Below are 26,955 nucleotides of genomic sequence, written 5' to 3'. Positions count from 1 at the left end.
AACTGTAATCTGCTTCTGGCCCAAAATTTGAAAGACAGGTTCTTCGTTTTTTTTTTTTTTTTTTTGACGAAATACAATAAACAAAATACACCAAGAACAAACAATAAACAAAAGGAAAAGTTGCTCAATTCTGATTTTGGACCCAACAGTCCGTTCGTGCATATGCATATACCAAGTTCATGTGCAGACCAAATATTAATGTTAACTATCCCTCCGTTCCTAATTATGTCCACATTTATAAAACAAGGCGTAAATTTGAAAAATGAGCACATTGAGATTTGATATTATTGTAATTATTCCATGTACTTTTAACAAATTAGAATCCCGAAGAGGGACCAAAACAATTCCGTTCCAAACAATTCGGAACGGGAGTAAATATTTTTGGGACAAAAATAAAATAAAAGGAAACTTAACCAAAAATCTCTCATATTTACATTTTTTGAGCTTAAGGACAAACACCTTTTGCAATCAAATATAATGACAAATGTGCCTATGGAAGTGCCTAAAAACCCTATGATACCTTATAAAAGTGCCTAAAATCCTAAAGTACCTTATAAACGTGCCTAAAATCCTATGGTACCCCAATATATGAAAGTACCTAACACTCTAGGGTATCCTATGAAAGTGCCTAAACCACTAAAACCTTAAAATTCTATAAAAGTGCCTAAAAATGTTTTGGCCTTATGGCTAAAAAACTCAAAAAGTTGAAGGATCTCTACCGAAAACTATTTTGTTAGCTTCCTTCCCCTAAATGAAAACTATTTTACTATCGTTATGGCTAATTTTCCCAATAAAATGACTTTGATAAGCTAATCCCAGATGGGATTTCTCGTTCATATTTTTAACTATTATTGCACTAATCCAAAACATACATACATGAGAACGAAAAATTTACCGTGAAAAAATAAACAGAACGAAAATTTTAAAAATAAAACGGAAGAAGAAAAAATTAAACGGAACTAAGGAAGAAAGCTAAGAGGGCAAGCTCTGTAAGTATTGCAAGTTTTGATTTATACGTGAGTCTTATACAAGGAAAGGCGGGAGAAATTCCGCCACCGTATGTGTATATATGCTTTTCAGACAGGGACTCGATAAGAACGGTCGATCATTTTCAAGATGAACAAGTTGCCTTTGTCACCTCTCGATACTCTGTAGATGGAAAAGGAAAAAATGGTTCATGAACGACTAAAATTCATGGCAGGCAAAGCAAATGTCGCCGCAAAAAAGGGGACAACAGCTCCCAGTTGCAATTCCATCTAACCACTAAGAGTCTATTCCGTAATGTTTTCAGTTTTTCTGTTTAGAAAAAACAAGATACTAACATCGGTCATAAGGCCTTCTTTCCTTTCTTTTTTTTTTCTTTTTTTGAACATGGAAATGAGCTAGGTATAGGGCTCCCGACCAACTGGGACACCACCCATTGCTCGGGTATCAGGCCTTCCTTAGATATTAAAAAGAAAAGGATAGATATTAACATCTGTTATCCCCTTCCTTAGGTCTAACCAGTTCGATGGTAAAATTAGAATTTTTTTTGAGGCTCTTACTAAGGGTTGGTGGACCTAAAAGAAAAGTAATCTTCACTGAAAAAGAGACGGATTGTAGTTTTTTGATGAATATTAATAGAGTTAAATTGCTAAAAACTCCAAGTTTGCAAAAGTAGTCAAAGCAAGAACATGAACTCACCGCAATTCTTCATCCAAATAAGTAATATCCAATGTACCTCGAGCTCTGTCCGGAGCTTTAATAGGTATCTGTATATTGAAGGAAAGTAAGTTACTGAAGACCTTACAAAATGAGCATATAACCACGCCCGCTTTCAGATTTGACAGCCACAAGATATTAAGACAAAGAAGGAGACGTACCAGGCCTGCTATTTTGAAAAAATCAAATTTCACAGCCACCTTTCTTGCATTCAGAGGGGTTAAATCTGCAGTAACCTGTAGAAAAGTGCGGTGAATTAAGGGGAAGATATTGGTGCAAGAAACACTATAATTGAACAACTGGGACAACAACTCAGTAAGTCAAGCAACTTCACTCCATTATCACACTAAAAGAGCTTCTTACATTTGCTTCAACATTAGCAACAAACACACACACACACTCACAGAGAGAGAGGTGGTTTTGGGTTATTGTTTTGGTTCAGTCCCACATTGGGGAAGTGAAACAAGAAAAGGAGTTGAGTGATGTATAAAAGGAATGGGCTGATAATGGGAGAAGCATACCTTTCTCGGCCTTTTGGCTAAGATCAAGTGTAGTATCTGTTCTTATCAGTTTAATATCTGATACGTGGGTCATCGGCCCACACGATATTAAATTAATTTTTTGAGGGGGAGGGCCCATCACAGTAGCTTGCTATTGGGGCTTCTCACGCGTCGCTTTGGTGTTGCACTACTGCCTCGGCCTGGCGCACCCCACCCAAATCTAGTCCAAAATTTTATCTGGGCTGAGCATGTGAAGTTTGGCCCAGCTGTAATTTGTTTCTTAACAGCTGTGAAGTTTGGCCCAACTGTAATTTGTTTCTTAACACCTATATGTTGCTTAGAAAGATAAAGAAAATCAGTTAAGATCAACCAGTTCAATCAAAAAAAAAAAAGGTGATAAGGGCAAGAAACACTATAATTGAACAACTGGGACAACAACTCAGTAAGTCAAGCAACTTCACTCCATTATCACACTAAAAGAGCTTACATTTGCTTCAACATTAGCCACACACACACACACACAAAGGTGGTTCTGGGTTACTGAGAGAGAGAGAGAGAGGTGGTTCTGGGTTATTGTTTTGGTTCAGTCCCACATTGGGGAAGTGAAACAAGAAAAGGAGTTGAGTGATGTATAAAAGGAATGGGCTGATAGTGGGAGAAGCATACCTTTCTCGGCCTTTTGGCTAAGATCAAGTGTAGTATCTGTTCTTATCAGTTTAATATCTGATACGTGGGTCATCGGCCCACACGATATTAAATTAATTTTTTGAGAGGGAGGGTCCATCACAGTAGCTTGCTATTGGGGCTTCTCACGCGTCGCCTTGGTGTTGCACTACTGCCTCGGCCTGGCGCACCCCACCCAAATCTAGTCCAAAATTTTATATGGGCTGAGCATGTGAAGTTTGGCCCAGCTGTAATTTGTTTCTTAACAGCTGTGAAGTTTGGCCCAACTGTAATTTGTTTCTTAACACCTATATGTTGCTTAGAAAGATAAAGAAAATCAGTTAAGATCAACTAGTTCGATCAAAAAAAAAGGTGATAAGGGCAAGAAACACTATAATTGAACAACTGGGACAACAACTCAGTAAGTCAAGCAACTTCACTCCATTATCACACTAAAAGAGCTTCTTACATTTGCTTCAACATTAGCCACACACACACACACACACACACACACAGAGGTGGTTCTGGGTTACTGAGAGAGAGGTGGTTCTGGGTTACTGAGAGAGAGAGAGAAAGGTGGTTCTGGGTTATTGTTTTGGTTTAGTCCCACATTGGGGAAGTGAAACAAGAAAAGGAGTTGAGTGATGTATAAAAGGAATGGGCTGATAGTGGGAGAAGCATACCTTTCTCGGCCTTTTGGCTAAGATCAAGTGTAGTATCTGTTCTTATCAGTTTAATATCTGATACGTGGGTCATCGGCCCACACGATATTAAATTAATTTTTTGAGGGGGAGGGCCCATCACAATAGCTTGCTATTGGGGCTTCTCACGCGTCGCCTTGGTGTTGCACTACTGCCTCGGCTTGGCGCACCCCACCCAAATCTAGTCCAAAATTTTATCTGGGCTGAGCATGTGAAGTTTGGCCCAACTGTAATTTGTTTCTTAACACCTATATGGTGCTTAGAAAGATAAAGAAAATCAGTTAAGATCAACTAGTTCGATCAAAAAAAAAAAGCTGATAAGGGCCAGGTCTTTTTTATTTTATTTTATTTTGACGAACAAAATTACCCATATATATCAAAACGGAAAACAAAATACACCAAAAGCAAACAATATTGTAAAGGCAATCAACTTCACTCCATTATCACACTAAAAGAGCTTCTTACATTAGCCTCAGAGAAGAGAAATATGTAGAGCAAGATGTAGGCCGACACGTGGAACCTTCAACTAGCCCACCCCAGTTTCCGTTTCAAGATTGATGACTCTCAGTGCTTCACTTAAAGGGCAAAAAGAACATAAACAACAACATTCATGACTTAGGGCAGTACCTGGTTGAAGAATGGCCAAGATTCCATGTTTTGAGCTCTTAGTGTATCCACATTGATGGCTTGGTAGTTTGTCCTTGATCTTAGGAATTTGGGTCTCTGTCATGGCGCCATCTTGTAAGTAATTAGTAATTACCAATAAAGAGAAGCAAGAGAGAAGCAGAAAGGTCTTGGGAGCAAATCATTTTGGTAACTAGATAGCGGGGTTCTGTCACAACATAGGAGCGGGTACTAGCTTGGCGACGGAGTTATGGGGAATGCAAGACGGGTTGAATTTAGCTCACGAGTTAGGATTGAAAAATCTAAAAGTCGAATCAGACTCAATGGTGTTGGTTAATTTACTCTCTACAATATGTCTGGATAGTCGGATACCCACCATCTTAGTGCTCTTGTAAATGATTGCAGGTTCCTTTTGCGGCGTCTGGGAGTGGAGAAAGTGAGCCATAATTTTCGCAAAGGCAACTCATGTGCGGACCGCTTAGCCAACCTTGGCTACCGGAGAGACTTCAGTTTTCATGTTTTCGATTCTATGCCTAGTTGTATTTCTATTCAATTAAGGGCGGATGCCCAGAGGGTTTTGAACCCTAGCCTTGTGTACTCTTTGATTACTAGTTAATTTAATTTCAGCTCCTTTTAACCAAAAAATAACTACAAAATGGCGGGACAGCTTTAGAAAAAATGCAGAGGCATTGAACGATTCTCATTGTCACAAAGATTAACTTTGTAACAGTTAGGACTTGTGGCTCATACATGAGAGGTATAGAGAAGTTCTACAATAAGGGCTAATTGCGAGCGTAGTGGAGTGGAGCGTAGCGGAACGGAACGGAGCGATGCAACTGGCCTATCACGGTTCCAAAGTAGATTGGGCCGAAGGCCCAGACGTTCCGTAATTTAGGGGGGTGCGGGGGGGCGGTATGGTGCGGAGTTATAAGGGTAGGAATAGAGGAGGTATAAATATTGCTCTATTGTAAAATCCTATGTACTATGATCATCAATAACAAAAGACTGCTCTCTCGCTCCCGTGGACGTACCCGGTTTTGGGGAACCACGTATATTGCTGTGTCGATTTCTTTACTGTTTGATACTCATGAATCGTGTTTGTGCGCGCTTTGATCCTAACAGTAACCAAGACAATAACATAAGGTAAGTGAAACCAAGCCTTAATGTTCGGCGCCTACGAAAAAAGATTAGTCAGGGAGAGAGAAATAGAGGATTTTTTGTTTAAGTTCCTAAATTACCAAGTATTTCCTAGTAAAGTTTCTTTACATCAATGTGTTCATATCTGTGCTTCCTTTTATAGGAGGTTGTTTTATTTTCTCCTTTTCTTAACCAATATCTTTCCAATAATAGTAACTCTTAGAAAACTAAATCAACCATCAGAGACAACCCATGAAACTTATGTTGTATGTAACAATACTTTGCTACATTCATATATTTAATCATTGTCAATCAACTCGCCCAACATTTTCCTAAAATATAGTACTAAAACTCGAGACATTAATCGAATTGACAACATAAAACCGTAACAACATTAGCATACCTGGGTTTGCAGTATTGATGTTGAAGTTGTGTAGATAAGTTCCCATTTCCCATCTAGTAAATCAGATTTGAGTGGCTCCTTTGTCGGATTGACTGTTTCAAGTTTTCTAGCAATCTATCAAGAATAAGTTCGAAAGGAAGCAGACAACAAGAAGCATAAGTTCATGTCATTCCATCAGCTGTTGTATCACAATATTAGTGCAGTCTGCAGCTTATAGGAACATCAACGCCAGCTTTACCAATTCCTATTTATAAGAGTCTACTCAAGATTGAAATCTAGCAGCAATTGAATGTTGTAGCAGCCGGGGTTTAGTTTGGACACTACAAGTACAACATATAACTGCATATGTATGCATGTGTGTCTCTTTAGTTGAGATGGCTGGAACTGCATAAGCATCAACAATGAGAAACAATGCGATATGGAAGTATACAGGGAATTGTAATTGTTCAAGAATTTTCGGTGACATAGCTAGTCATGGCAAACACGCAGAATTTCAGAAAGCAGTCACAAAGATGCAAAATTCTGTTGGGAACTTCATTAACTGTCTCGATCATGAACTCTAAGGATTGCTGATCGGTAGAGCTGCAATGGCTGGAAAATTGAACACAGAACCCGTTCTTTTTCCTTTGGTTGGGGAAGTTTCTGTTGTGTTGTTTTAAGTATCCCTCCCGCGTGGAGGTTTGTGGTCGGCCTGGAGGTTGTGGTCTTCCCTTTGTAGAGACCTATTCCTTCCTTCATGGATTCCCACCTTTTTCTGGGCTCTTATAGTACTCCAAGTTCTTTAATGTCCAATTTTATCGGTTATTATACAATGAAATATGGGGCCTCATGTCTTTCCCAACACACACACCGTGAACTCAGTTCCTTGTTTCACCAAAAACTGAGTTGGATTCTCATACAACTAGTTGGTTTCTCAACCCTCTAGGTGGGTAAAATAACACCTCAGAACAGCAGAAATTCCACTCACCGGAGCCTAATTCAACTAAACCTGAGTCTTTCCCCATTCCATAAACCAAACGCTAACTAAAATTCAAATTTAGAACTTTCTTTCTTTCCTTTGTTTTTTTTTCTTTCTTTCTTTCCTTTTCCCTTTGGAACTTGGGGAAAGTGGGAGAAACGAAAGGAAAATGGTTATGAAAGAAAATGGGAGAAAATTGAGAGGAAAATTTCACTATTCATTGAACTCAATTTTGCCATTTTCTCTTCTTTTCTCTCTCAAACCAAACAAGGGGAGGGAAATTTTTATACTTTCCTTCTTTTCTATAGGTTCCAAACAAACCAGGCCATATGAATTCCAAAACCAGCTCATTTCATTCACTTCAAATTAATCCAAAAACAAAGAAATGAAGGCAACCCCACAAACCCAAATGATATACTTGAGTGAAAAATACAAGAAACCAACCTGATCGATTCTTTGCTGGTCCTCAGGGGTGGCATCCGCACCTCGGTCGAGCGGTGCAATGGCCTCAAGAAGCTCATCTTTGATGGGTTTTGCGTCTTTGGGTTTCTTCAAGAAAGTGGGAAAGAAAGAGACATTGGTCCTCCATTTGTTGATAGGGACTGAAGTGGTGGAGAGGTTGTGGGTGTGTTGGGTGGTGGTGGGTTTGTTGGGGAAAGAGAGGGCGGTGGGCCTGGTGGCTGAGGAGGAGGAGGAGTGGTGGCAATGGAGGAGTTTGGGGAGTGAGAGCGTGGAGGTAGAGTGAGTGGTGGTGAGGATTGATGAGTGAGAAGATAAAAAGGCCATTGGAAAATGGTGAGTTGGATTGGAGCAATGGAGAGGTCATTGGTTTACTTTGATGAATTATTATTATTAGAGAAAAACTTTTTTACGGAGCAATTTATAAATAAAATTTACGGTACTTAATTGCGTGCGTCTAAAAGTATTTTGAATCGTCCAGATTTTAAAATAATTATTCATAGATTCTCATGAATATTTTTTTTTAAATCCGAGCCATTGATTACCGAAACAGATGGTTGAAATTGCGCTTAACATCGAGACCACTGAGAGCCCGTTCCAGAAACACAATAAGAACTTATTTTTTGTGTAATAAGAAGGCTTATTCCGAAAAATAAGAAGACTGATACTTATTTTGGAAGAATTTATATAGGTACCGACCGGGCAGGGAGGGAAATCGTACCGGCGGTCGCGGCGGGCCATCTCCAGCCACCGGACGGCCGATCCGAGCCGTCCAAAAATTCTAAAAACAAAAAACGAGGGGGCTAACATAGGAATCAACGGCATTTGAGGTGTGTAAGTTGCTTGATATGAGCACCTCTTTTCCGTGTAGGGTGCTTGATCATATATACACGGAAAATGGTGTTCGGATCAAGCACCCTACACACCTCGGATGCCGTTGATTCCCTCCATGGCCCCCTCGGTTTTTTTTTTTAGAATTTTTGGACGGCTTGGATTGGCCGTCCGGTGGCCGGAGACGGCCCGATACGGCCGCCGGTACGATTTCTCTCCGTCGGCGCCCATTATCATAGCAACAGTCTTATTTTCTGTATAAGACAACTTCAAGCTCAAAAATCATGTGTTTACGTAAATAATTTTCCTACCACTATGGATCTTGTTTGATAGATCTCATTGAGATATTTAATGCAGTGCAAAAAAAATTGAATTTTTTTTTTCATTTACATTATTTTTAAGTTTGAAAATATGAAAGAAACTTTTTATTTGGATTTTGTGGGATGACCCTTCTTATTTTTGAATGAGAAGTGGCAAAATAAGTACTTATTTTTTAAGAATGTTTCCGAAACGGAGCCTGAATATGTTTCTCTCGTTCTCTTATTATTATTGCTAACCTCCGGTTACTAGGCAAATGAAAATATACCAATAATTTAAAACAAGTTCTAATATTAATACATATTTCATGGATATTAATTGATTTACATTTTTATAAATATCAATACATTTTTTTCGAACAACAATGCACATTTTATCTACTCATAATCTTAGGCGGATATTACTAACATTTTCCATTGTTATTTGGTTGGCCTGAAAGTCTAGAAGTTTTGTGGGGGTGTAATTAAAGGGAAGACTGGTTAATCAGCTAGTTTAGTATTCTAGGATCAGGCGGGTTCTTCCTAGAATGTTGGCTGGTAGAATGGACTGACAAAGACAAATAATAGTAGTAAAATCTAATCATGCATCTTAAACATTGTTAATTCAGAGTGATTAAGTACTCGAAGGGGCTTAATGATAATTTAACTTCATAACTCTAGCTTTAAGTGAAATATTTTTAGTGCACGATAATAAAATAATCAAGACGAAGTAAAGTCCTGCGTCAACAAAAAAAATACATGGTGCTTAATGCTGCATAAAAATGTGATCAATTAGACATGAGTCTACTCTGAGATGGAGCTGTGTCAAAATTTTATTTATAGACTTCAATTTTCTTGAGATATTATTCTGAGTATATATTTTGTAAATAGATTGTACTACTTAATACCTATTGTACACGCTGAATTCCAACTTCAAACATTTTTCACATAAACTTTTACGATATTGACCCGCTATTTTAATAATTTCTGCCATGAAATATATGTTATCTTATTTTCCTCTTCCTCCCTACACGTGTTAGAAGCCTAGAATGGTACCAAAATTAGCAAGCACCCAGAAAACAGTCCATTTTTCGTCTTCTGTATTTTCCCTTCATTTCCATTTCCTCTGATATCTTCTTATTGAGTTCACGCTATATTTTATGTCTTTAAAGTAATGTTAAAATACTATTTCATTTTCTCTAAAAATATAAAAAATAGTACCATTTTGTTAGAAGAAATGAGTTGTGTTGTGTTCAATAGTGAAATTTTTTGAACTGAATAACGAACGTACCAAAAATATTGGTTAGTCAATAGAGCGTGAACTCACCCTTAAAATCAAAACAATTTTAAAAAGGTGAAAAACAGGAAAAATCCGAAAAGAAACTAACGGAGTATTACAAAGGACTAAAATAATGGACGTTATCTATTAATTTGCACCCAACCGTACAAAAAGGTCTCCGGCACTCAGCAGAAAATGCCCAAAAAAATAGTATTTCCTCCGTCCCAAAATGTTTATCCGATCTGTAAAATGAGGACATAAAAATAATATAATTTTTGCAAGAAAATTTTAAATTTTTTTCAATAATTCACTAGATATTGATGAATTCTTTTAATTTATAAAAAAAATAAATTTTTTTTAAAATAAATATATTAATTTGAGTTCTCATTTTATAGACCGGACAAATATGTATGGACGGTGGTGGCAGTAGTAATCAACTACTTGCGTCTTGTACCCTCTTTCTTTACCAAGGGACCCCCTCAGTTCCATTTCATGCCCATCTTTATTTCTGCTGCATATTCATTCATACTTCTATATAGGAGTATGTTCGAGTGCAATAAAAGTGTATAATCCTCTATTTTCAGCTCAAACTAACCAAAACTTGAATCTTGGAAATCAGAAGAGTTGGTTATAGATGCACTCAAAACTCTCTGTAACCCATTTCAATCCATGGCCTAGCTTCCGTTTAATCCCCTTCAGCCATGGAAATTTCTGTGAGATCAAGTGCTGTGCTGCAAATTCTCCTCCTCCTCCTTCAGACCACAAGTCTCAGTTCAGGCTCGTGGGTCCGTCTTGGGTTGATAAGCGGTGGAAGCTCAATGAAATTGATTCCGGTAAGTAGATAATTAAAGCTCTTCTCTTTCTATTGTTGTTTGCTAGTGTTTATCCTATATGTTTGGTAGTTTCTTGAAATATATGTTTTGGGTTCTTTGATAGCTAAAGTTCTTTTATCAGATGGGTAAATTTAAATAACGTGCAGATATCATATTTCTCTGAGTTTTATTGATTACTGATGCTATAAAGTACTCTACTTTCTATTCCTGGAAAGTGTCATACCATTACATGGTACTATAGATTAGGAACAAATAGTTTTGAGGGGCTCAGTAGAGTTGTCTTGATAAACTTGTAATGAAGTACCCATATTTCCTTGGTGCAGTTACCTATTTAAGGTTTTGCTCAAGCTTCATTGGCTGTGATGCAACTTTAGTTGTTTAGTGGTTAAAGCTTCTGGCAGATGTAATTACTGAGTATTAAACAATGGCCATGAACATTCGTAATCTAGAAAGATATATCCACAAGTGCAATTAACCACAGCGATTCGTAGGCAAATCAGAGGACAACAAGCAACAGTAAAGATACAGATTTTAGGATGGTTTGGTACTTCGGTCTCCATCTATGCTGGTGAGATGGGATTAGCCACCGATAAGGGGAATTGCAATAATAGCGGTTTGAGGACTTGACTGTAAACGAGAACCAGTGAAAACCCTCCCTGATAAATGCATGTGTCAGTGTGTCTCCAAAGCCCAGAAAAACGAGTTAAAATACCCCCAGGAAACAATACACTATAAAGTTTTGCAACAAGGGAGTTGAACACTCACTTGCAGAGGAAGCATACTCTTCGTTGTGTAGGGAATTCCCAAACTCAACTATTTGAATAAAATTCCAACTTAACGGTTGCAACACAATTACACAATGCAGTGTTTTCAACGACCGTTCAGTAAGGGTTTGACTTATTTTTAAGACGTTATACTAATGCAATGTGTGTGTCGTAGAGAGTATCAAACTCTAGAGGCATGCGACCTGGGAGGCTTTAAGTCTTATCATTTGTGAAAATTTTCTTCTTAGAAGTCTTTCCTTTGCCTGTTATGGGCGTTGTGGAGGGCCTCGTTTCATGTCATAATATACGCACGTATCATAGATAATTTTAAGAGTGTGTTTTTTCATTGCTTTAATCTAGCTTGTGTGAAACATGTTTTTTGCTGGACAGCTGTTGTGCAAGAAACCTTAAACCAATGGCTATCAAAGACCCAAGACTTCTTGAGTGAAGTGACTTCTCCGCTGGTGAAAACTGTACAAGATAGAAAGCCTAATCCTGGAAATATACTTGATACTGAAGATACAGATGACATCTTCATGGCAGAACAGACAATTGATAGTGCAACACCAAATGGGAATCTATCTTTAGCCGCTATTGTTTCCATTGAGCAATTCAGCAGGTGAAGGCATTAGGTGTTGAACCCATTTGTCGTTTAAAGTTGCTTAGATTGGTGGCTAGTGTGTAGCTGCTCCTGTTTTTAACAGGGGAAAAATTCGTTTGGATTGATTTCATTTAAGCTAAGTTTGTTTGACCTATGAAAAAGAGGAGTATTAAAGGACATTTCCTAGGTCTGATCCCCATTGCAGAAGAGTGCTGGTAAGGTAAAAACAAATAGTGGATATAGACCTATCCTTTTCTCTTTTTTCACAAAGTGACGGCTCTCAAATGCTGACATACAGCTTCATGCTTGATAGTTTGAGCTTTTTGTGGTCCATGAGGACCTTTTATTTGGTTTGGATCATTTGATCTCTGTATTATGGGGAATAACACATTTGTCATAGGGGAAAATATGGGTGAAGGATAAGGGAACAGTGATGCCAGGCACCAGCATTATGTTAACTGATTTGTCGTCATAGAGTTAGAACATGGTGCGCAGTATGCAAACTTCAGATTAGCAAATGATCTATACTGTTTCTATGGCTAACTGTGTTGTCATTGTGAATAATCATTATCATCGCCACTGTTATTAGGTAGTCTAATTAAGTGTTACGCTTTGTACACTAAAATCTAAGTCGATCAGAAGTCTCTAGTTAGTCAGAACCACGCTTTCCATCCTTTTCCAATTCACATTTTGCATAACATATTGTCACATGCAACAATTTGAGTATTTTAGATCTTTGTGTTATATTTTGAGAAGTACTCAAAGAATATTTTTAAATTTTAATTCCTTTTAAATGTTGAATGTGGTAATCAGGTGCTTGAAAATGGCACAGTAGAAACAGATTTTCTTAAAATCGGGAATTTGCGCTGGAGAAGTATAGAGAATTCTTGTAGCTTTATCCTGAAATAATCATCGTTCCACTACTGGAGAGATTCTAGAAAAATGTCCCCTTGGTTGACTTTACATGGTTTTATGCATATATTAAAGCACGTCTGGAATCGATGTGGAGAGGATATGACTATCTAGTCTCCATTGTTATATTCCTCTTAGAAGTTTAGTATTCTCACAAAGTATTCTACTTAATGTTCTGCTCTCGATCCTTTCAAGGAGTGACCTAGTGTCTCTCTATTGTCAGATGAGTAAAATCTGGATTTACTTTTCATGATATAAATATGCAGGATGAATGGATTGACCGGGCTGAAAATGCAGAAGATATTTAAAGCACTTGTTCCTGAATCTGTATATAATGATTCCCGGAATTTGGTGGAGTACTGCTGCTTTAGGTTCTTGTCGAGGGATAGTTCTGAAGTTCATCCATGCCTCAAGGTTTGTGACTTCCTGTAATATTTTAGCATCATGTTTGTTCTGTCTTGAATTGATCTTTGGGTTCAGTGAGTCACTGATGGAATCAGTTCCCCTTTTTTGCATTTTTTTCTGCGCTGTTTTGAATTGACGTTGTGGTTTAATTGTATATTAATTGTATATACTTCATAACATTTCTTATTATCTGTATACACACTCTCTCTGCTTTTGAAAACTTTATACTTCTTCCACTTTTTGTATTGTCTGTGGACAGGAACCTGCATTTAGGAGATTGATTTTCATAACCATGCTTGCATGGCAGAAGCCTTACAGCAAAGGAAAGGGTCATCAAACTATTGCATCAGAAAAAGCTTCTTTTCAGGTAATTGTTCGGTTGTTTTGTTATCCTCTTTAGACACCATGGTATCTGAATCATGGGATACTCCAATAGTTTATCTTCTGGATAAATGTTTGACTAGCTGTCACAATTTGGTATACAGAGATAGTCTCATGCTGGTAGTGTGAGGATTCTCTATCACTAATTGCTGCAAATTTAATATCTTCAAGAGTTTCTTTTGCATTTGTGTAATTGGTTAAAGGAAGTTTTACTTCTCTAGTGACATTCTATAATATACTATCGAGCGTTATGACTGACAAAGCATTATGCCTTCTTTATTGATTCTGAAGAGGGGGCATGTGCGGGAAGAGGCTTTTGTTCGTATTGCTCCTGCTGTTTCCGGTGTGGCTGATCGGTCAACTGCACATAACCTTTTCAAGGCTCTTGCTGGTGGTGAACAGGGAATCACATTTAACACGTGGTCCACATATATTGATGAACTTCTCAGGTGAGATTCATCATTTCATTTAATTTCATCTGCAAGGTTATAGTCTTCTTTTGTACTATATAACTTTCCATCTAAGATGTGGATGATTGTTGAAGTCTTTGTTTGTGCATTTCGACCATTTTTAATGGCTAAGACAGTAAGACTGTTTAGCACCTGTAGCTTTGATTGATTCCTTTTTTGGTGACTGGAGTCATCCAACATACTTTTGGACGCAAAGATGTCTGTACATGCAGGACTATGGATAGTTGGCGGCATCATCTCTAACGCCCTAATCTTACTTAGGTCTATCCTTGGCAATGCTACATGTGCCTAGGCCCTTTTCTTAGTAGAAATCATTTGCAATTAGATGCAATGTAGATACCCTTGTACCACAGTGTAAAGTGTGGTTCTGATGTACTTTTTCTGGCAGTGTCTGTGATTATGGTTTTATCTATTATTTCGCTGAGGTAGATGCTTCCCCATCCATTTTTACCGTGAACTTGTGACAATCTGTTTCGTTCAATTTATTGTCTTCTTCATCGGCAACAGTTGTACTCGATCCAAATGAAATTGTTTATGCATTATTTGATGTTCTATCCATCCAAATCCATTCCCCAGCACTCCAGTGCGGTAAAAACAAGAAATAAAATGTCACGAACATGCCGTACAACATGCATATTCTTCTTCTTATCAGACTTAAAGCCAATGATGATTACTTCGTGGACTAGATAGTAAACCCTAGACTTCCAAAATTTGATTCAACATATTACGTATTATAGTACAAATGTCACTAAATTTAACTTCCTCTAAGCTTACCATTTTTTGTAATATTTGTCCATCTAATCGTTCTAAAATAAACTTGTAAGCATTTTAAATCTTCCTGACGTTACTTTTGCATCTATACAAAGTTGGTCTATTGCTGTGCAAGATCCTATTTTCATATCATTTATCTAAAATTGTCTTTGGTATTACATCAACCGGCTTCTATGAATCTATTGAACGAATTATTAGGTTTTCTGGCTATTTAGTGGATGCATTTTTGTGAACGTAGTTCTATTGTTTGTCTATTTTGCATTTGGCTATATTTGTGATCTAATCTTTAAGTAGTAAACACAATCTTGATTGCTGTAAAAAATTTCTCATTCCCGCCCCCTCCCCTTTTTGGTTTAGAGTGCATGGAGGACGGAAATTATACAAGCTTCAAGGAGGTCCACAGCACAATAATGAGATAATCCTGTGCCTTGGTTTAAGCAGGAAGCGGCCTGTCCTGAAATGGGAGAATAACATGGCATGGCCAGGAAAACTTACTTTGACTGATAATGCACTCTACTTTGAGGTATGGTTGAATGAGATTGAGTCTAACAAGCAAAGAAAACGATGTTGGAGGATGTAATATTTTTATATTTGACAAGTTATTAACCACATGTGACATTTTCTTGGGCTTTGTTTTTGGATTTGCCTCAGGGATGTGCAACATATTGCCACGTATCTGTACACAAGTTGGCAAATGTAGATTTTTCACATCAAAACCTAGGTGCCGTAACAATTTTAACACATCCAAAGAGTGTGACATTTTGAAAAGGATTGGAGAGGGTTAACCTTGACCAGTTTTCAGTTCTGGGGCAAGTTTCTACCTTCTCTGCAACTAAGGCATATTTCTTGAAGCAGTTTAACCTTAGTCTTGCATTCGGGCACATAACTAGAGTTTGTTATCTCATCTCAGCTTACATGTTCCATTAGAGTAATCTATTTTTCCTGAAGTGTTTTTCTTATTTTTCCTTGTGCTAGAGAGTTGGCTTGGCCGGGCAAAAGGGTGTTGCAAGACTGGATCTTACAAGACCTGGCTCACGAGTGGAGAAAACAAGGGTTGGTCCTTTGGGATCTGATATTTTCGACTCTGCTATTTCTGTCTCTGCTGGTGCAGAGTGAGTATGCTTTTCTAAACCCTGTTCATTGGGAAAATTTATTTCTGATTCATTAAAGAGAATATACTTGCATGAGACCTTACAAGTTCCCTCCAGCTATTTTGCATGTTCTTTCCTGAACCTATGTAAGTACCCATTTCCGAAACTTACCACTTGGGTGTGGGTATCGTCCGTTTGGATATGTATTTGATTCCCATACCCTATTTAGACACTTGGATCCTCTAAACTTTAAATGGTACTTGAAGAATGTGCCTTTAGTATGCTTATTATTTCTCAGTTTACAAATGGATGGGTCTGATGGGAAACACAGTTCGATATTGTTCCTTATGGCCCCTTTGAAGGACTGGGAGGAAAGATAGGATTCACGAAGTCTCAGCATTTTGGTGAGACACTGAGACTTGGTGAGAAACAAAATGGATGATAAGGTTCTCATTTGTTTTATTTCGCTCTGCAATTCAACTCCTGGCCTTAACAACTGAAATTCAATTCTTCAGATTATATATGCATGGCAGTATAAAATATGTCAAATAGAATTTCCTCCTCAAGTTCACGAATTGCAGTATATGCAAGGTAAATCCTTCAGTATATGAACTGAAAATAAATCCTTTACTGTGAGAATATTGTTATCACAAGTCATGATAATGCAACTTGAGTTTTATTCCAGTATTGCAAGGTTATGATTCTGCATTATCTATTTGTGATTTGCATCTTCCACCAGCTCTGTAAAGCTTCACTAACTCATGTAACCAGGTCCAATACTTGGGTACTTGAATTTGTGGACTTGGGAGGTGAAATGAGACGGGATGTGTGGTATGCATTTATTTGCGAAGTTATTGCTTTACACAAGTTTGTACGGGAGTTTGGACCAAATGATGGCGATCAATCAGTTTATAATGTGTATGGTGCTCACAAAGGGAAGGCTAGGGCTACTGCTTATGCTATTAACAGTATTGCCAGACTACAGGCTCTTCAATTTATGCGGAAGGTCTTGGAAGATCCCATTAAACTCGTTCAATTCTCATATTTGCAAAATGCGCCTTATGGTGATGTCGTTTGCCAAACTCTAGCCGTAAATTGTTGGGGTGGCCAATTGGTTACAAAATTTTCGGAGGAAGTGTTCGTACCAGGTCAAGGTGTGAGAACATCCAATGAAGTATCAGAGAGTCAAAGTCACGTGTTTGATATAGATGGAAGTGTCTACTTGCGGAAGTGGATGAGATCTCCATCGTGGGATTCTAGTGCTTCGGCTGCTTTTTGGAAGAACTCTTCTGTAAGACAAGGGGTAGTGTTGAGCAAAAATCTTGCTGTGGCTGATATGACTTTGGTTGAAAACGCAGCAATTACATGCAAAGAAAGATACAGGGAGGTGGAGAAAACACAAGCCACAATCTATGCCGCAATGCTTGAAGGAATACCCAGTAACATTGATCTTTTCAAGGTTGGTCTACGTAATACTAATTTTCTATTTTCAGCCTTTGTCTTTCATCAATTGTTCTAAATGCTTAAGATGTTAAGAAATGGATCACCAATGTAGATCAAGCTATCAAAGTCAATGATATCTCTTACTGTTGTCTTGTCGTATGTCCTCAGGAACTTGTGCTTCCTTTGACTGTCACTGCCAAAAGTCTTGATAAGCTTAGACGCTGGGAGGAGCCACACTTGACGGCTGCTTTTCTTGCATTTGCATATGCTATTGTTTTCAGGTACAACGATCTTCACTGTAGCTACTTGAGAGTTGAAAGATATTCGAAGCATCAATCTTCTTCTTTTGTTTTGTAGTATCTCTTAAAACAAATCCACTACGAGGTTAAGACCAAGTGGCCTTTGGCCCAATGGTATCGGGGGGTGCACTTAGGTGCTAGGAGTAAGGAGTTGAACTCCTCTAAGGTGCTAATCTAACTATTCTAACAATACTAACTTTCGCTGAGCAAAAAAAACGAGGTTAAGAGACAAAAAAATATAGACAAGTGAATATGCATAGACATCATAGGTGTCTATAGACTATATTGAAACAACCACAGTGTCTATGGATGTCCATCTACTTGGTCCTCTACAAAAAGCATAAACCTGATTTCTTTATCGTCTTTCTTGGAGTCTTGGAGACTTATTTATAACTCTAGTAACTCTAACTTCTTTGAGTTCTTTCAGTTTTTAAACCACAGGAAGAGGCTTGTAACTTTTATATTGTCCTTCAGTTGAGTTGGACCCTTTGCTAGTATTTTGGTAAGTCAAAGACATCAAACCGAGTCTAAGACTGCTTATTGACTTGGTGAGACCAGAGGTTTATTTTGTATAACAAAAGTGCTACACACACAACGGTTGTGTAAAATACAACACACAACCAATCTCTAGCCATCCGTTGCTGTAATAAATGGCCAGAATTCGCTCAAACTCTTCCCCATAAAAGTTGAACTTTTCCTTGGAAGAGTTTTTTTAAAATCTAGACCGTCCAAATACATCTCGACGGTCAGAATTACGCACACAACCAGCACAACGGTTGTGCAAGTAGCATTTTTGTTTGTACAATCAACATTACCTTATCATTCACTAGTGAGAACAATTAAGCCTACAAGTGCTATTTCTGTAGCTGCGGTGTATGCTTCCCTCTTTGTTTCTTTTATCCTTTCTTTGTTAAATGTCCAATTTCAGTATATAATCTCTTATTGTGAAACAGATTCATGGATAGATTTATTTGTGCAATGTATTGTTACCTACATTGGATTATGCGCTTTGTATTTTGTGTTTCTAATTGATCATCCATAGCTGGAATCTTTTGTGCATACTTTTTTCAGCTGGCTATTTAGCTTGTCAAATCATCAATACTCACAAGCTTTTTGGGTTATGCGCTTTGTATTTTGTGTTTCTAATTGATCATCCATTGCTGGAATCTTTTGTGCATACTTTTTTCAGCTGGCTATTTAACTTGTCAAATCATCAATACTCACAAGCTTTGTTATCTGTTGTTTCCTCAGAAACTTGCTTTCATATATATTCCCAACGATGTTGACGATCTTGGCGGCAGGCCTGTTATTACTAAAGGGCCTGAGGGAACAAGGCCGCCTTGGAAGATATTTTGGAAAAGTCACAATACGAGATCAACCACCATCAAATACAATTCAAAAGATCATAGCTCTCAAAGAGGCTATGCGTGAAGTGGAAAAGTATCTCCAGAATCTAAATGTTTCGCTTCTGAAAATACGTACCATCTTTGTTGCCGGCCAACCTCAGGTAGGCTGGTTCTTTACTCAATTTGTGAGAAGCTTGGTATTGTCTTCTACAGTTTTTACTGCTGTATAAATTGTGCTTATTTTGTTTTACGTCGTGGACCTCAGGAATGTGTTTCTCAAAGATACATATCAAAATCCAAACGTATGTCTTTTGTTTTATCGTACCAGCTGAAAATTCCCCTCATTCCTAAGGGTGATTGACTATCTGTGTAATGAAACATCATTCGAAAGGCGGACATAAATTATAAAGATCAGTTTTTGCAATAATGCATTGTGCCAAAATACTGTCTCGTGGATATGCATTCAAACAAAGCTCTCTGTTAGTAGATAATTAGATATCGACGGGGAAAATTCATTGTACACTTCTTTTTAAATGCAATTTTTGCTTTTAAATAGGGAGCCGTGGGCTTATTCTTGGCGTGTGTGCCACTTAGGAAAATAGTAGCAGTTCTGGACCTATATTCTTCTTGGATTAGGGTTTACGTGTTCACTAGAGAGTAAAGTTTTAGATTTTAACCCGCACGACTTCAGTTTACAGTACATGTGTTACCTTAAGAGAAGTTGGTTTTGAATATTTCGAATCTCCAATTTTCCTTTTCTTTCTTCCTACTATTTTGTTGAAAATGTATTAAAATCTTTTCAGATAACGACAGAGGTTGCTCTGATCCTGCTAATGAGTTCAGCAATTCTCCTCGTTGTTCCTTTCAAGTACATTCTTGGTTTCCTTCTCTTTGATGTCTTCACCCGTGAGCTCGAGTTCAGGAGAGAAATGGTGATGAGGTTCAGGACACTGCTCAAGGAGCGTTGGGATGCCGTGCCTGCTGCCCCAGTGGTTGTTTTACCATACGAGGGCGACGAGACCAGGGCACCAAATCAAACGAGAGAAATCGACAATATTGAAACCGGGATCAACTAAAAACGGGCTTAAGGTGAGTTTATTTTTGTCATGTTACATGGATAGATCTGTAGTACCTCTTCAACAACAATTAAAGAAGTTGTCTGAAACAGAAAGGATGTTAACCAAATCGCAGTAACAAATTTGAACAACAATTTATAGAAGTTGTCTGAAAATCTGTTGGTCTTTTGTCGTTGGTGGAAGTTCTTGGTAAATAGCAGGTGTTGCAAAGCATAGTGGTTATAGTCTACCTTATCAAACATGTAAAAGAATCCCGTTTCACGTGTCAATTGATTGGGACTTAAGGCTCCGTTTGGTTTTGGTTTGTGAATTCTTGCCCAAGTTATGATACGCAGATATTGTATGCGTCCTTATGCTGTTCGAAGATAAAATCTTTTCTATTGATTTTGATCACCGGAATGTGCACCGGAAAACATGGGCAGTTTCCTGAATGGGATTCTTTGAACACATCTTACAGCTGGGTAGATATTCAGGACAATGTGCGCTTACAAAAAAATATCCGAGTGTTGCTATATGTACCGACCACGGGGAGGGAAAACGTACCGACGGCCGCCGGCGGGCCGTCTCCGGCCACCGGACGGCCGATCCGAGCCGTTCAAAAATTCTAAAAAATAAAACCGAGGGGGTCAACGCGGGAATCAAGGGCATCCGAGGTGTTTAGGGTGCTCGATCAAAGCACCCTTTTTTCGTGTATATATGTACACACACATATATACACGAAAAAAGGGTGCTTTGATCGAGCACCCTAAACACCTCGGATGCCCTTGATTCCCGCGTTGACCCCCTCGGTTTTATTTTTTAGAATTTTTGAACGGCTCGGATCGGCCGTCCGGTGGCCGGAGACGGCCCGCCGGCGGCCGTCGGTACGTTTTCTCTCCCCCAATGGTCGGTACTCATAGATTTTTCGAAAAATAAATGTTTAAACCAAAAAAAAAAAAATTCAAAAGTTGAATATGGAATTCATGACTATGGGAAATGCCAGCATGAGGATCCGGAGTCTTTGTGGGAATTCCTTTAACCCATCTGATGATTTTGATCCAGGGCACACAAGCTGCTTGTCGTGATACGTGCACTCTGTTTGATTCCTACAGTCCACACCAAAAAAAAAAAAATTAGCGCCGAGATGATAGACACAAGTCACGCAACTGTGTCAGGAGACGTTAGATGCACATGGGCTCACATACAGACTTACCTAGATGCGCAGAAAGTAAGAATATAATCCGTGGTAGAGCAAGTCAAAACACTAGTGGAATCATCGTGAGCATAGCTATACGCGGCCGGGCAAGCCTGCTTGAAAATCCTGGAATAGTTGGTAGGCACACACGATACCGGATCCGAAAACGCCCCTCTGCAGCAATACTCGTCGGAATCAAACACGTTACACGCACTCCGACAGGCTACCACCTTCCCATCGGACTTCTGCACGAGCTCCTCCGGGCAATTCGCCCTCAGATCGCTGTCGCATCCCGCCACACTGCAATTGCCCTTTGTACCTGTTATAGAACCTCATGTTTAGAAAAGTAAATTACCAACTCCCAATCATATCAAAATACTCCTACTGAAGCAATTTTGTTTACTCTCGCCTTCACTTGATTTATTAGGGGACCACGCAATAATTCAGTTAAAGTACTCGAACCAAAAATCCAATTCTTGGGTTTAGAATTGGGAGAGCAGAATTGGATTTTCTGATCGAGTACTGCCAGATATCCGTTCGAGCTGAATTTTTACATGGTTCTAACAAGAATAAGCGATTGTGATTACCGAAACGAAACTCGCAACATACATACCTCACCGAATGAGGGTGGCGAAGCTAAACAAAAATGTTTTGTCAAAATATAGACTTGCACATTCTTTTATATAAGCTACAAAATTTGGTGACTAAAACATGGCTAACATACTATATAAGACCTCAGAAATGGAATATGGTAAATATTACCCTTCACGGGGGTAATTGTTAAGGGCAAATTGAAGCCGTCGACGAGGCTAACGTCGTAATAATCGATGTCCCCGAGGTTAAATTCGGCAATGGAGAAGGGCGGGTCGCCCGGGCCGGAGCACTTGAGGGAGGAGTCGCAGCCGCCGGTTTGGCATTTTCCGGTGCTGGTGTTTTGGTTGAAGTCGCAGCCGGTTCGGGCCCACATGCGGCCGCCCCAGCCGGATGGGGCGGAGAAGATGCTGGATTGACCCGGTTTGAGGGCGAAACCGTCGTCGCCGGTCGAGTTGTAGTTGGCCGTGATTCCGGGCCATATGGTTTCGTTGCAGGAATTTACTAGGGTGAAATTTGTACCTTCGGACAATCTTATCCCTGCATGGTAAGCAAAACTGTCGTATTAGACACACTCCCTCGAACTGTTGTATTTCTTAATTTGTCGCGTGAGTTTTTTTTTTTTTTTTTTCAAAAGGAGTCAATTTCATTTATATCAAATACCCGAAGGCATTACGATTTTATTACAAAATAAAGGAGTGAACCAAACTATCAAAATCTAAACGCGAGCACAGGTAAAAATTAGCAGGCTCAATGGAACCACTGCCAAAAGAAAGCCAACAACTAGGTTGATGGGCGAAGAACCAATCCACGATATGATAGAAGAGATCCCTCGGAAAAATAGCTCAAACCCAAAATAATCGCAAGCTGTCAATCTCGACAACTGCTGATTGATGCCAAATGCCATCGAGGAACTTAAGTTTGGGTTGGACTTGCGTTTGAAAAAAATTGTTTTTTTGGGGGTGTCACAGGAGATTTGACTCTCCCCATTGTAGCTGCTCTTATGGTGAACCCATTAGAACATGCATATATCTTTGGTGAAAGTATACGAAGATCCTTTCAACTATTTATTTTTTCACGGAGACTCTCTAACGTTTAAAATCGCCCATACAGACCCCTCTCAACAACATGAAATGAAAAATTGGCTAAGTCTGTTAACGGAATTAGGAAAAATGACGATTCTACCCCAAAAAAAATTGCCCACACTAACTCCCTCATCTATAGAAATTGTTCACGTTGATCTCTTCATCTTAACGGTCTTTTTGACAGAAGGGTGCTAAGCGGTTGTCGGTTATAATTGAGGGGGGGTGTGTATGAGCAATTTTAAACATTATGAGGTTTCGGTGGAAAAAAGTGATAGTTGAAGGGATCTTATTCATGTACTTTCACCTTTTATCTTTTTGTATGAACCAAAAAGGGAGGGGGGGGGGGGGAGGGAACTGTCTTAATAACGATTTTGAAACATGATTCTTTTAACAAAATGATGCTGTTACAGCCTCAGTTGGATATGAATCCACATTTTCTTTCACTCAAAACCATTTTCTTAGCAGCCAAACACGAGTCCAAGAAAGAAAGAGTTACCTGATGCAATCACCACAACCAAGAGAAACAAGACTGGCTCACATACATTGTCTTTGGAACCCATCTTTCTGTCTCTGTACAAGTTGGTTAAGGATTCGGATACTTGAAGAGTACTTGAAGCTATGAGCATATGAGAGAGAGAGAGAGAGAGAGAATGGAATGGAAGAATACGTGTTGAGGGGAGGGAATATAGAAGCTATGGCCAGCCAAAAAGGCTTCCTTCGAATGATTCCTTGCCTCAAACCGTCTTCTACAATGTTGTGTGCAAATCTCCTCTTTACACTTTTACCTAGCAGCTATAAGGGCCACTTTGAGAATGGACAACGAACTAATTTCGAAATCTCAAGTGTCCGGACCAGTTTACGGGCGCCTCGATATATTCTCAGGGCCAATCCCACCGCCCATTTGCGGTACAATGAAGGACGATGGATGAATTGCTCGTACTCCAGGTAGTAAAAAGCTGAGTTTATGCAACTGTTCTCTTTTTCAAAGCTCATACTGTATTTCAAAGTTCAAGAGTTAACGATAAGACCCTTTGTGAATCAAACTTAATTGCCATGAAGTCGGCCCAAAAAAACTTCAAAAAGAAATGCATTTACTCAATTAATCAAAACTCAGATTGCATAACCTGATTTTCAGCCTAAATTTTTTGTCCAAATAACACCTTTTTTATGACAGAATATACTAGAAGATTAGGTGCATTACCTTAGGAGTCGGATCCTCACCCGTAAAAGATTTGGACTCGATCGATCAGTCCAAAATCTCGATCTTCCATCTAGATAATTAATTGTTTCGATTTGTTGATATTCTCTCTATCGGTAGAAGACTATATTATCTGCAATCTTTTACCTTTTGTTGTTGACATGGTGGTCATGATATTCATCGTCTAGAATCGAGATGGGATCGGTGAAATCTAGACTGTCTGGTCGAGTCTAAAATAAGGACAGAACCACAGTCCAAACCCATTACAGATTATATGCTACCGCTATCGTCGATCTACATTTATAGTCTGAAAAATAACCAAAACCAACAAACCCCATATTCAAGGGTACATGAAAACTTTTTTGGGAACCAGGCAATTTTGTAAGGGACCACGCCCAAACACACAGGGAAAAAACCCTGCAACAGGATACAAAAAGAGCCTAAGCTACAAAACTAGGCAGCAAAAAACAAGGCACTCAAAGAACAACCCTAGCTACTCCCAATGAAAAGAAAACATCTCTACAAAAAAAATTGAATCTGGAATCCCCCAATCCATAGAGATGTTGAGGTTATCCACTGTCTTGGGAACATTCCTCCATGAACTTGAACAGGCCTTGACTTCTAGAAGGATTTGAAAGAACCAGAGTCATGCCCAATCCGTTGAAAGATAAGCCTGTTTCTCTCCCTCCAAATGTAGTAAATATAGATGCACAGAGAGGCCCTAACAGACTTATTCTTGCAGGAATGGGAGCCGCAAGAAACTTCAGAAGCTAGGACCAAACATGAGTGAAATAGCCCAACCGACTCCTAACCAGACCCGTGAAGAAAATTGGCAGGAAAAGAATAAGTGAGCATGTGATTCAAACGTCCCCCCAGGCACAAAACACAGCTACTATCATGGACAATTCCCCAATCCATTAACCTGTCTCTAGCATTTAGCCTACCCAGAATGGTCACCCATTGGATAAATGACCACCTCGGAACATGCCTCTTGTGCCAAAGCAAATGATACCATCCCACCTCAGGAGCTGAAGATATTAGAGCCTCCAATGCAGACTTGGCAGAAAAGCAACCGGATGAATTCAAAGTCCAGATCACTGAATCCACAATTTCAGGATGAGGCTCAAGGGTAGGATCAGTGTTAGCAATGATATCTCTTAACTATTGCGGATCTACTTCTAGGCCATCTCCAGCCTCCATTATGAATTATAGTGCATACCTTTGCCTGAAGAGATCTACCAAGGTTACAAATCACACCAGCACCATATCTGAGCAGCAAGGGGCCAAGATTGTGCCAATTATCCAGCCATAGAAATGTATCCTCACCATTCCCGATCTGAGATTGGATAAACTGTTGACCAAGTCACCTAAGACCAAAGATTTTTCTCATGGTCCAGGAGGAGTCTCCAGGCAGCTTCATACATGAAAACTTTATTGTGAAAAATAATAAATCTGAAACTAGGAGTGTAAAGAACAGCAGAAACCCATCATAAAAAATCAACAGTGATCCAATTTATTTATTTTCTTCTCTATAATTCGGGTAAACTTGCGCGCATCTTGACTAATTCGAGAATCCTAAGTTAAACTACCGGACAAATAACCTATGTGGGATTCGAAAATGCGATTTATGTGGGACAAGGACTTACTTCCTTTCTCGTGCCCACTTTGCGAAACCGCTCGGGGTTAACATCAATCCAATTTATTCTCACCATCCTCCTTCTTCCTCCTCCGAGCATAATTCTTAGCATGAAAATCAACGAAAAGCCCCAAAAGCGAAGCATTGAAAACCGCATTGAAGCACCAACCCCAGATCCCGGAGCACCCTAGTCCCGTGAAATGATAGTACAGCATCAAACCCGACACCGCGAAACTAAACACAAACTGCACGATCTGACAGTCCGTCACCGCCCTCTTCCATCGCGGCCGCCTCCCCAGCGCGCACAGCAAGTAGTAGGCGTACATCAGCGTGTGCACGGCGGAGTTGGTAACAAGCGCCACGGGGAGCAACGACTGCGACGTGGACAGCCAGAGGTAGCACATGACCACCACCACCGCGTGGTGGTACACGTGGAGGAAGGACAGCCGCCGCTTGCCGCTACCGGACAGGATGATCAAGAGGGTATCGACGAATTCGAGGAGTTTGGAGAGGTAGAAGATGTAGGCCCAGAAGAAGATGGGGCCATTGGGTGGGGTCTGGTTGATGGGGAAGCAGAAGATGTGTTTGGGGTTGGGGGATTGGGAGAGGGCGGAGAGAGAGCAGGCGAGGGCCATGGTGAGGGAGAGGAGGAGGAGGAGGAGGTTGTGGGCGGCCGAGATGGGGCGGAGGAGGGAGGAGGGGAGAGGGGGGAGGCGGGATCGGTGGAGGAGGAAGGTGAGGGAGAGGTAGGTGAGGAGGGTTAGGGTTAGAGAGGGGAGAGAGGAAAAGGGTGTTTGGTTTTGTATCCATTGGAATTGGGCGATGGTTGGGTGGTCGACTAGGTAGTAGTGGAGGGTGGAGTAGAGGCTGTGCATCTCCTCTTCCCTTGGCCGGCGGAGATGGGGTGGGAGGGCAAGATGCTGATGAATGGGGGAATGGGAGGCCAAGCCTCTGTTCTATGGGATAAGGCACTGGGTTGTGGTTCTAGACTTCGAAAAAATGACTAAAGAAAGGGGTCTAATTCAGTGTGCACAGTATATTAATTGGTATCGAATCGATATAGTACTAAATTTTTGCAAGGTTGAAGTGCTCGACAAGCTTTAGAAAAGAAACGGTTTCGACCACAAAGTCCTAATTAGATGGGATCGGATGGCAGAGAAACTGGATTGAATCTCCAGGGATGAAGTGATTCTTCAGTGCACCTGAAGTAGTGTTTCGAGGTCTAGAGATGGCAAATGCAGAACTATAGAGTACTATTTACTCAATAAATTAGTACTTGTGACGTTGACTTTAATTTGATTCTTGACCATGGAGATGGAGTCATGGA

At 39.6% G+C, this 26,955-nt stretch overlaps 4 protein-coding genes and 3 non-coding genes across 9 annotated transcripts; 4 read left to right on the top strand and 3 right to left on the bottom strand.

The window, feature by feature from the left end:
• Positions 1-986: 986 nt before the first annotated feature.
• Positions 987-7,518, bottom strand: LOC131308813 (probable plastid-lipid-associated protein 4, chloroplastic). The gene is made up of 6 exons (XM_058335838.1): positions 7,132-7,518; positions 5,730-5,843; positions 4,193-4,288; positions 1,863-1,937; positions 1,684-1,751; positions 987-1,149 (listed from the first exon to the last, which is right to left on the bottom strand). Exons 1-6 carry the CDS (start codon positions 7,471-7,473, stop codon positions 1,077-1,079), a joined length of 768 nt encoding a protein of 255 aa, XP_058191821.1. The 5' UTR covers positions 7,474-7,518; the 3' UTR covers positions 987-1,076.
• Positions 2,219-2,415, top strand: LOC131308983 (U2 spliceosomal RNA). The gene has a single exon (XR_009194657.1). It is a non-coding gene; the product is annotated as a U2 spliceosomal RNA (small nuclear RNA).
• On the top strand, positions 2,864-3,060 carry LOC131308982 (U2 spliceosomal RNA). The gene has a single exon (XR_009194656.1). It is a non-coding gene; the product is annotated as a U2 spliceosomal RNA (small nuclear RNA).
• LOC131308981 (U2 spliceosomal RNA) lies at positions 3,544-3,740 on the top strand. Its single transcript, XR_009194655.1, has one exon. It is a non-coding gene; the product is annotated as a U2 spliceosomal RNA (small nuclear RNA).
• Positions 7,519-10,011: 2,493 nt separating the features above from the next.
• Positions 10,012-20,248, top strand: LOC131308812 (uncharacterized). 2 transcript variants are annotated; one of them, XM_058335836.1, is made up of 11 exons: positions 10,012-10,385; positions 11,540-11,768; positions 12,929-13,076; positions 13,327-13,434; positions 13,740-13,897; positions 15,047-15,212; positions 15,665-15,801; positions 16,552-17,239; positions 17,392-17,504; positions 18,774-19,029; positions 19,672-20,248. In XM_058335836.1, the coding sequence occupies exons 1-11, from the start codon at positions 10,187-10,189 to the stop codon at positions 19,942-19,944; spliced, it is 2,475 nt and encodes an 824-aa protein (XP_058191819.1). In that variant the 5' UTR covers positions 10,012-10,186; the 3' UTR covers positions 19,945-20,248. The 2 variants fall into 2 exon arrangements, with proteins under 2 accessions (XP_058191819.1, XP_058191820.1); XM_058335837.1 differs by lacking the exon at positions 11,540-11,768 and having other exon boundaries at positions 10,278-10,385.
• Positions 20,249-20,857: 609 nt separating this feature from the next.
• On the bottom strand, positions 20,858-24,129 carry LOC131308808 (pathogenesis-related thaumatin-like protein 3.5). The gene is made up of 4 exons (XM_058335832.1): positions 23,291-24,129; positions 21,881-22,249; positions 21,137-21,437; positions 20,858-21,029 (listed from the first exon to the last, which is right to left on the bottom strand). Exons 1-4 carry the CDS (start codon positions 23,418-23,420, stop codon positions 20,885-20,887), a joined length of 945 nt encoding a protein of 314 aa, XP_058191815.1. The 5' UTR covers positions 23,421-24,129; the 3' UTR covers positions 20,858-20,884.
• Positions 21,683-26,830, bottom strand: LOC131308809 (uncharacterized). Of its 2 annotated transcripts, none has more exons than XM_058335834.1 (2): positions 25,639-26,830; positions 21,683-22,249 (listed from the first exon to the last, which is right to left on the bottom strand). In XM_058335834.1, exon 1 carries the CDS (start codon positions 26,501-26,503, stop codon positions 25,682-25,684), a length of 822 nt encoding a protein of 273 aa, XP_058191817.1. In that variant the 5' UTR covers positions 26,504-26,830; the 3' UTR covers positions 21,683-22,249; positions 25,639-25,681. The 2 variants fall into 2 exon arrangements, with proteins under 2 accessions (XP_058191817.1, XP_058191816.1); XM_058335833.1 differs by lacking the exon at positions 21,683-22,249 and adding an exon at positions 24,263-25,406.
• Positions 26,831-26,955: the final 125 nt, after the last annotated feature.

Source organism: Rhododendron vialii, chromosome 11a (assembly GCF_030253575.1).
Source record: "Rhododendron vialii isolate Sample 1 chromosome 11a, ASM3025357v1".
Taxonomy (NCBI): Eukaryota; Viridiplantae; Streptophyta; class Magnoliopsida; order Ericales; family Ericaceae; genus Rhododendron; species Rhododendron vialii.
Note: the sequence above shows the minus strand (reverse complement) of the source record. Positions and strands in the feature narration are given on the sequence as shown.

Excerpts from the sequence above, each read along its gene's own strand:
- LOC131308813 (XM_058335838.1), bottom strand. The coding sequence starts at position 7,473 with ATGGCCTTTTTATCTTCTCACTCATCAATCCTCACCACCACTCACTCT. Across the intron at positions 1,938-4,192 it reads CTTGGCCATTCTTCAACCAG|GTTACTGCAGATTTAACCCC; the intron begins GTACTGCCCTAA and ends ACTTTTCTACAG. Across the intron at positions 1,752-1,862 it reads TTTTCAAAATAGCAGGCCTG|ATACCTATTAAAGCTCCGGA; the intron begins GTACGTCTCCTT and ends TTCAATATACAG.
- LOC131308812 (XM_058335836.1), top strand. The coding sequence starts at position 10,187 with ATGCACTCAAAACTCTCTGTAACCCATTTCAATCCATGGCCTAGCTTC. Across the intron at positions 11,769-12,928 it reads TCCATTGAGCAATTCAGCAG|GATGAATGGATTGACCGGGC; the intron begins GTGAAGGCATTA and ends ATAAATATGCAG. Across the intron at positions 13,435-13,739 it reads CAGAAAAAGCTTCTTTTCAG|AGGGGGCATGTGCGGGAAGA; the intron begins GTAATTGTTCGG and ends TTGATTCTGAAG.
- LOC131308808 (XM_058335832.1), bottom strand. The coding sequence starts at position 23,420 with ATGCTCATAGCTTCAAGTACTCTTCAAGTATCCGAATCCTTAACCAAC. Across the intron at positions 21,438-21,880 it reads AACAATTACCCCCGTGAAGG|GTACAAAGGGCAATTGCAGT; the intron begins GTAATATTTACC and ends GTTCTATAACAG. Across the intron at positions 21,030-21,136 it reads CTTACTTTCTGCGCATCTAG|GAATCAAACAGAGTGCACGT; the intron begins GTAAGTCTGTAT and ends TGTGGACTGTAG.
- LOC131308809 (XM_058335834.1), bottom strand. The coding sequence starts at position 26,503 with ATGCACAGCCTCTACTCCACCCTCCACTACTACCTAGTCGACCACCCA.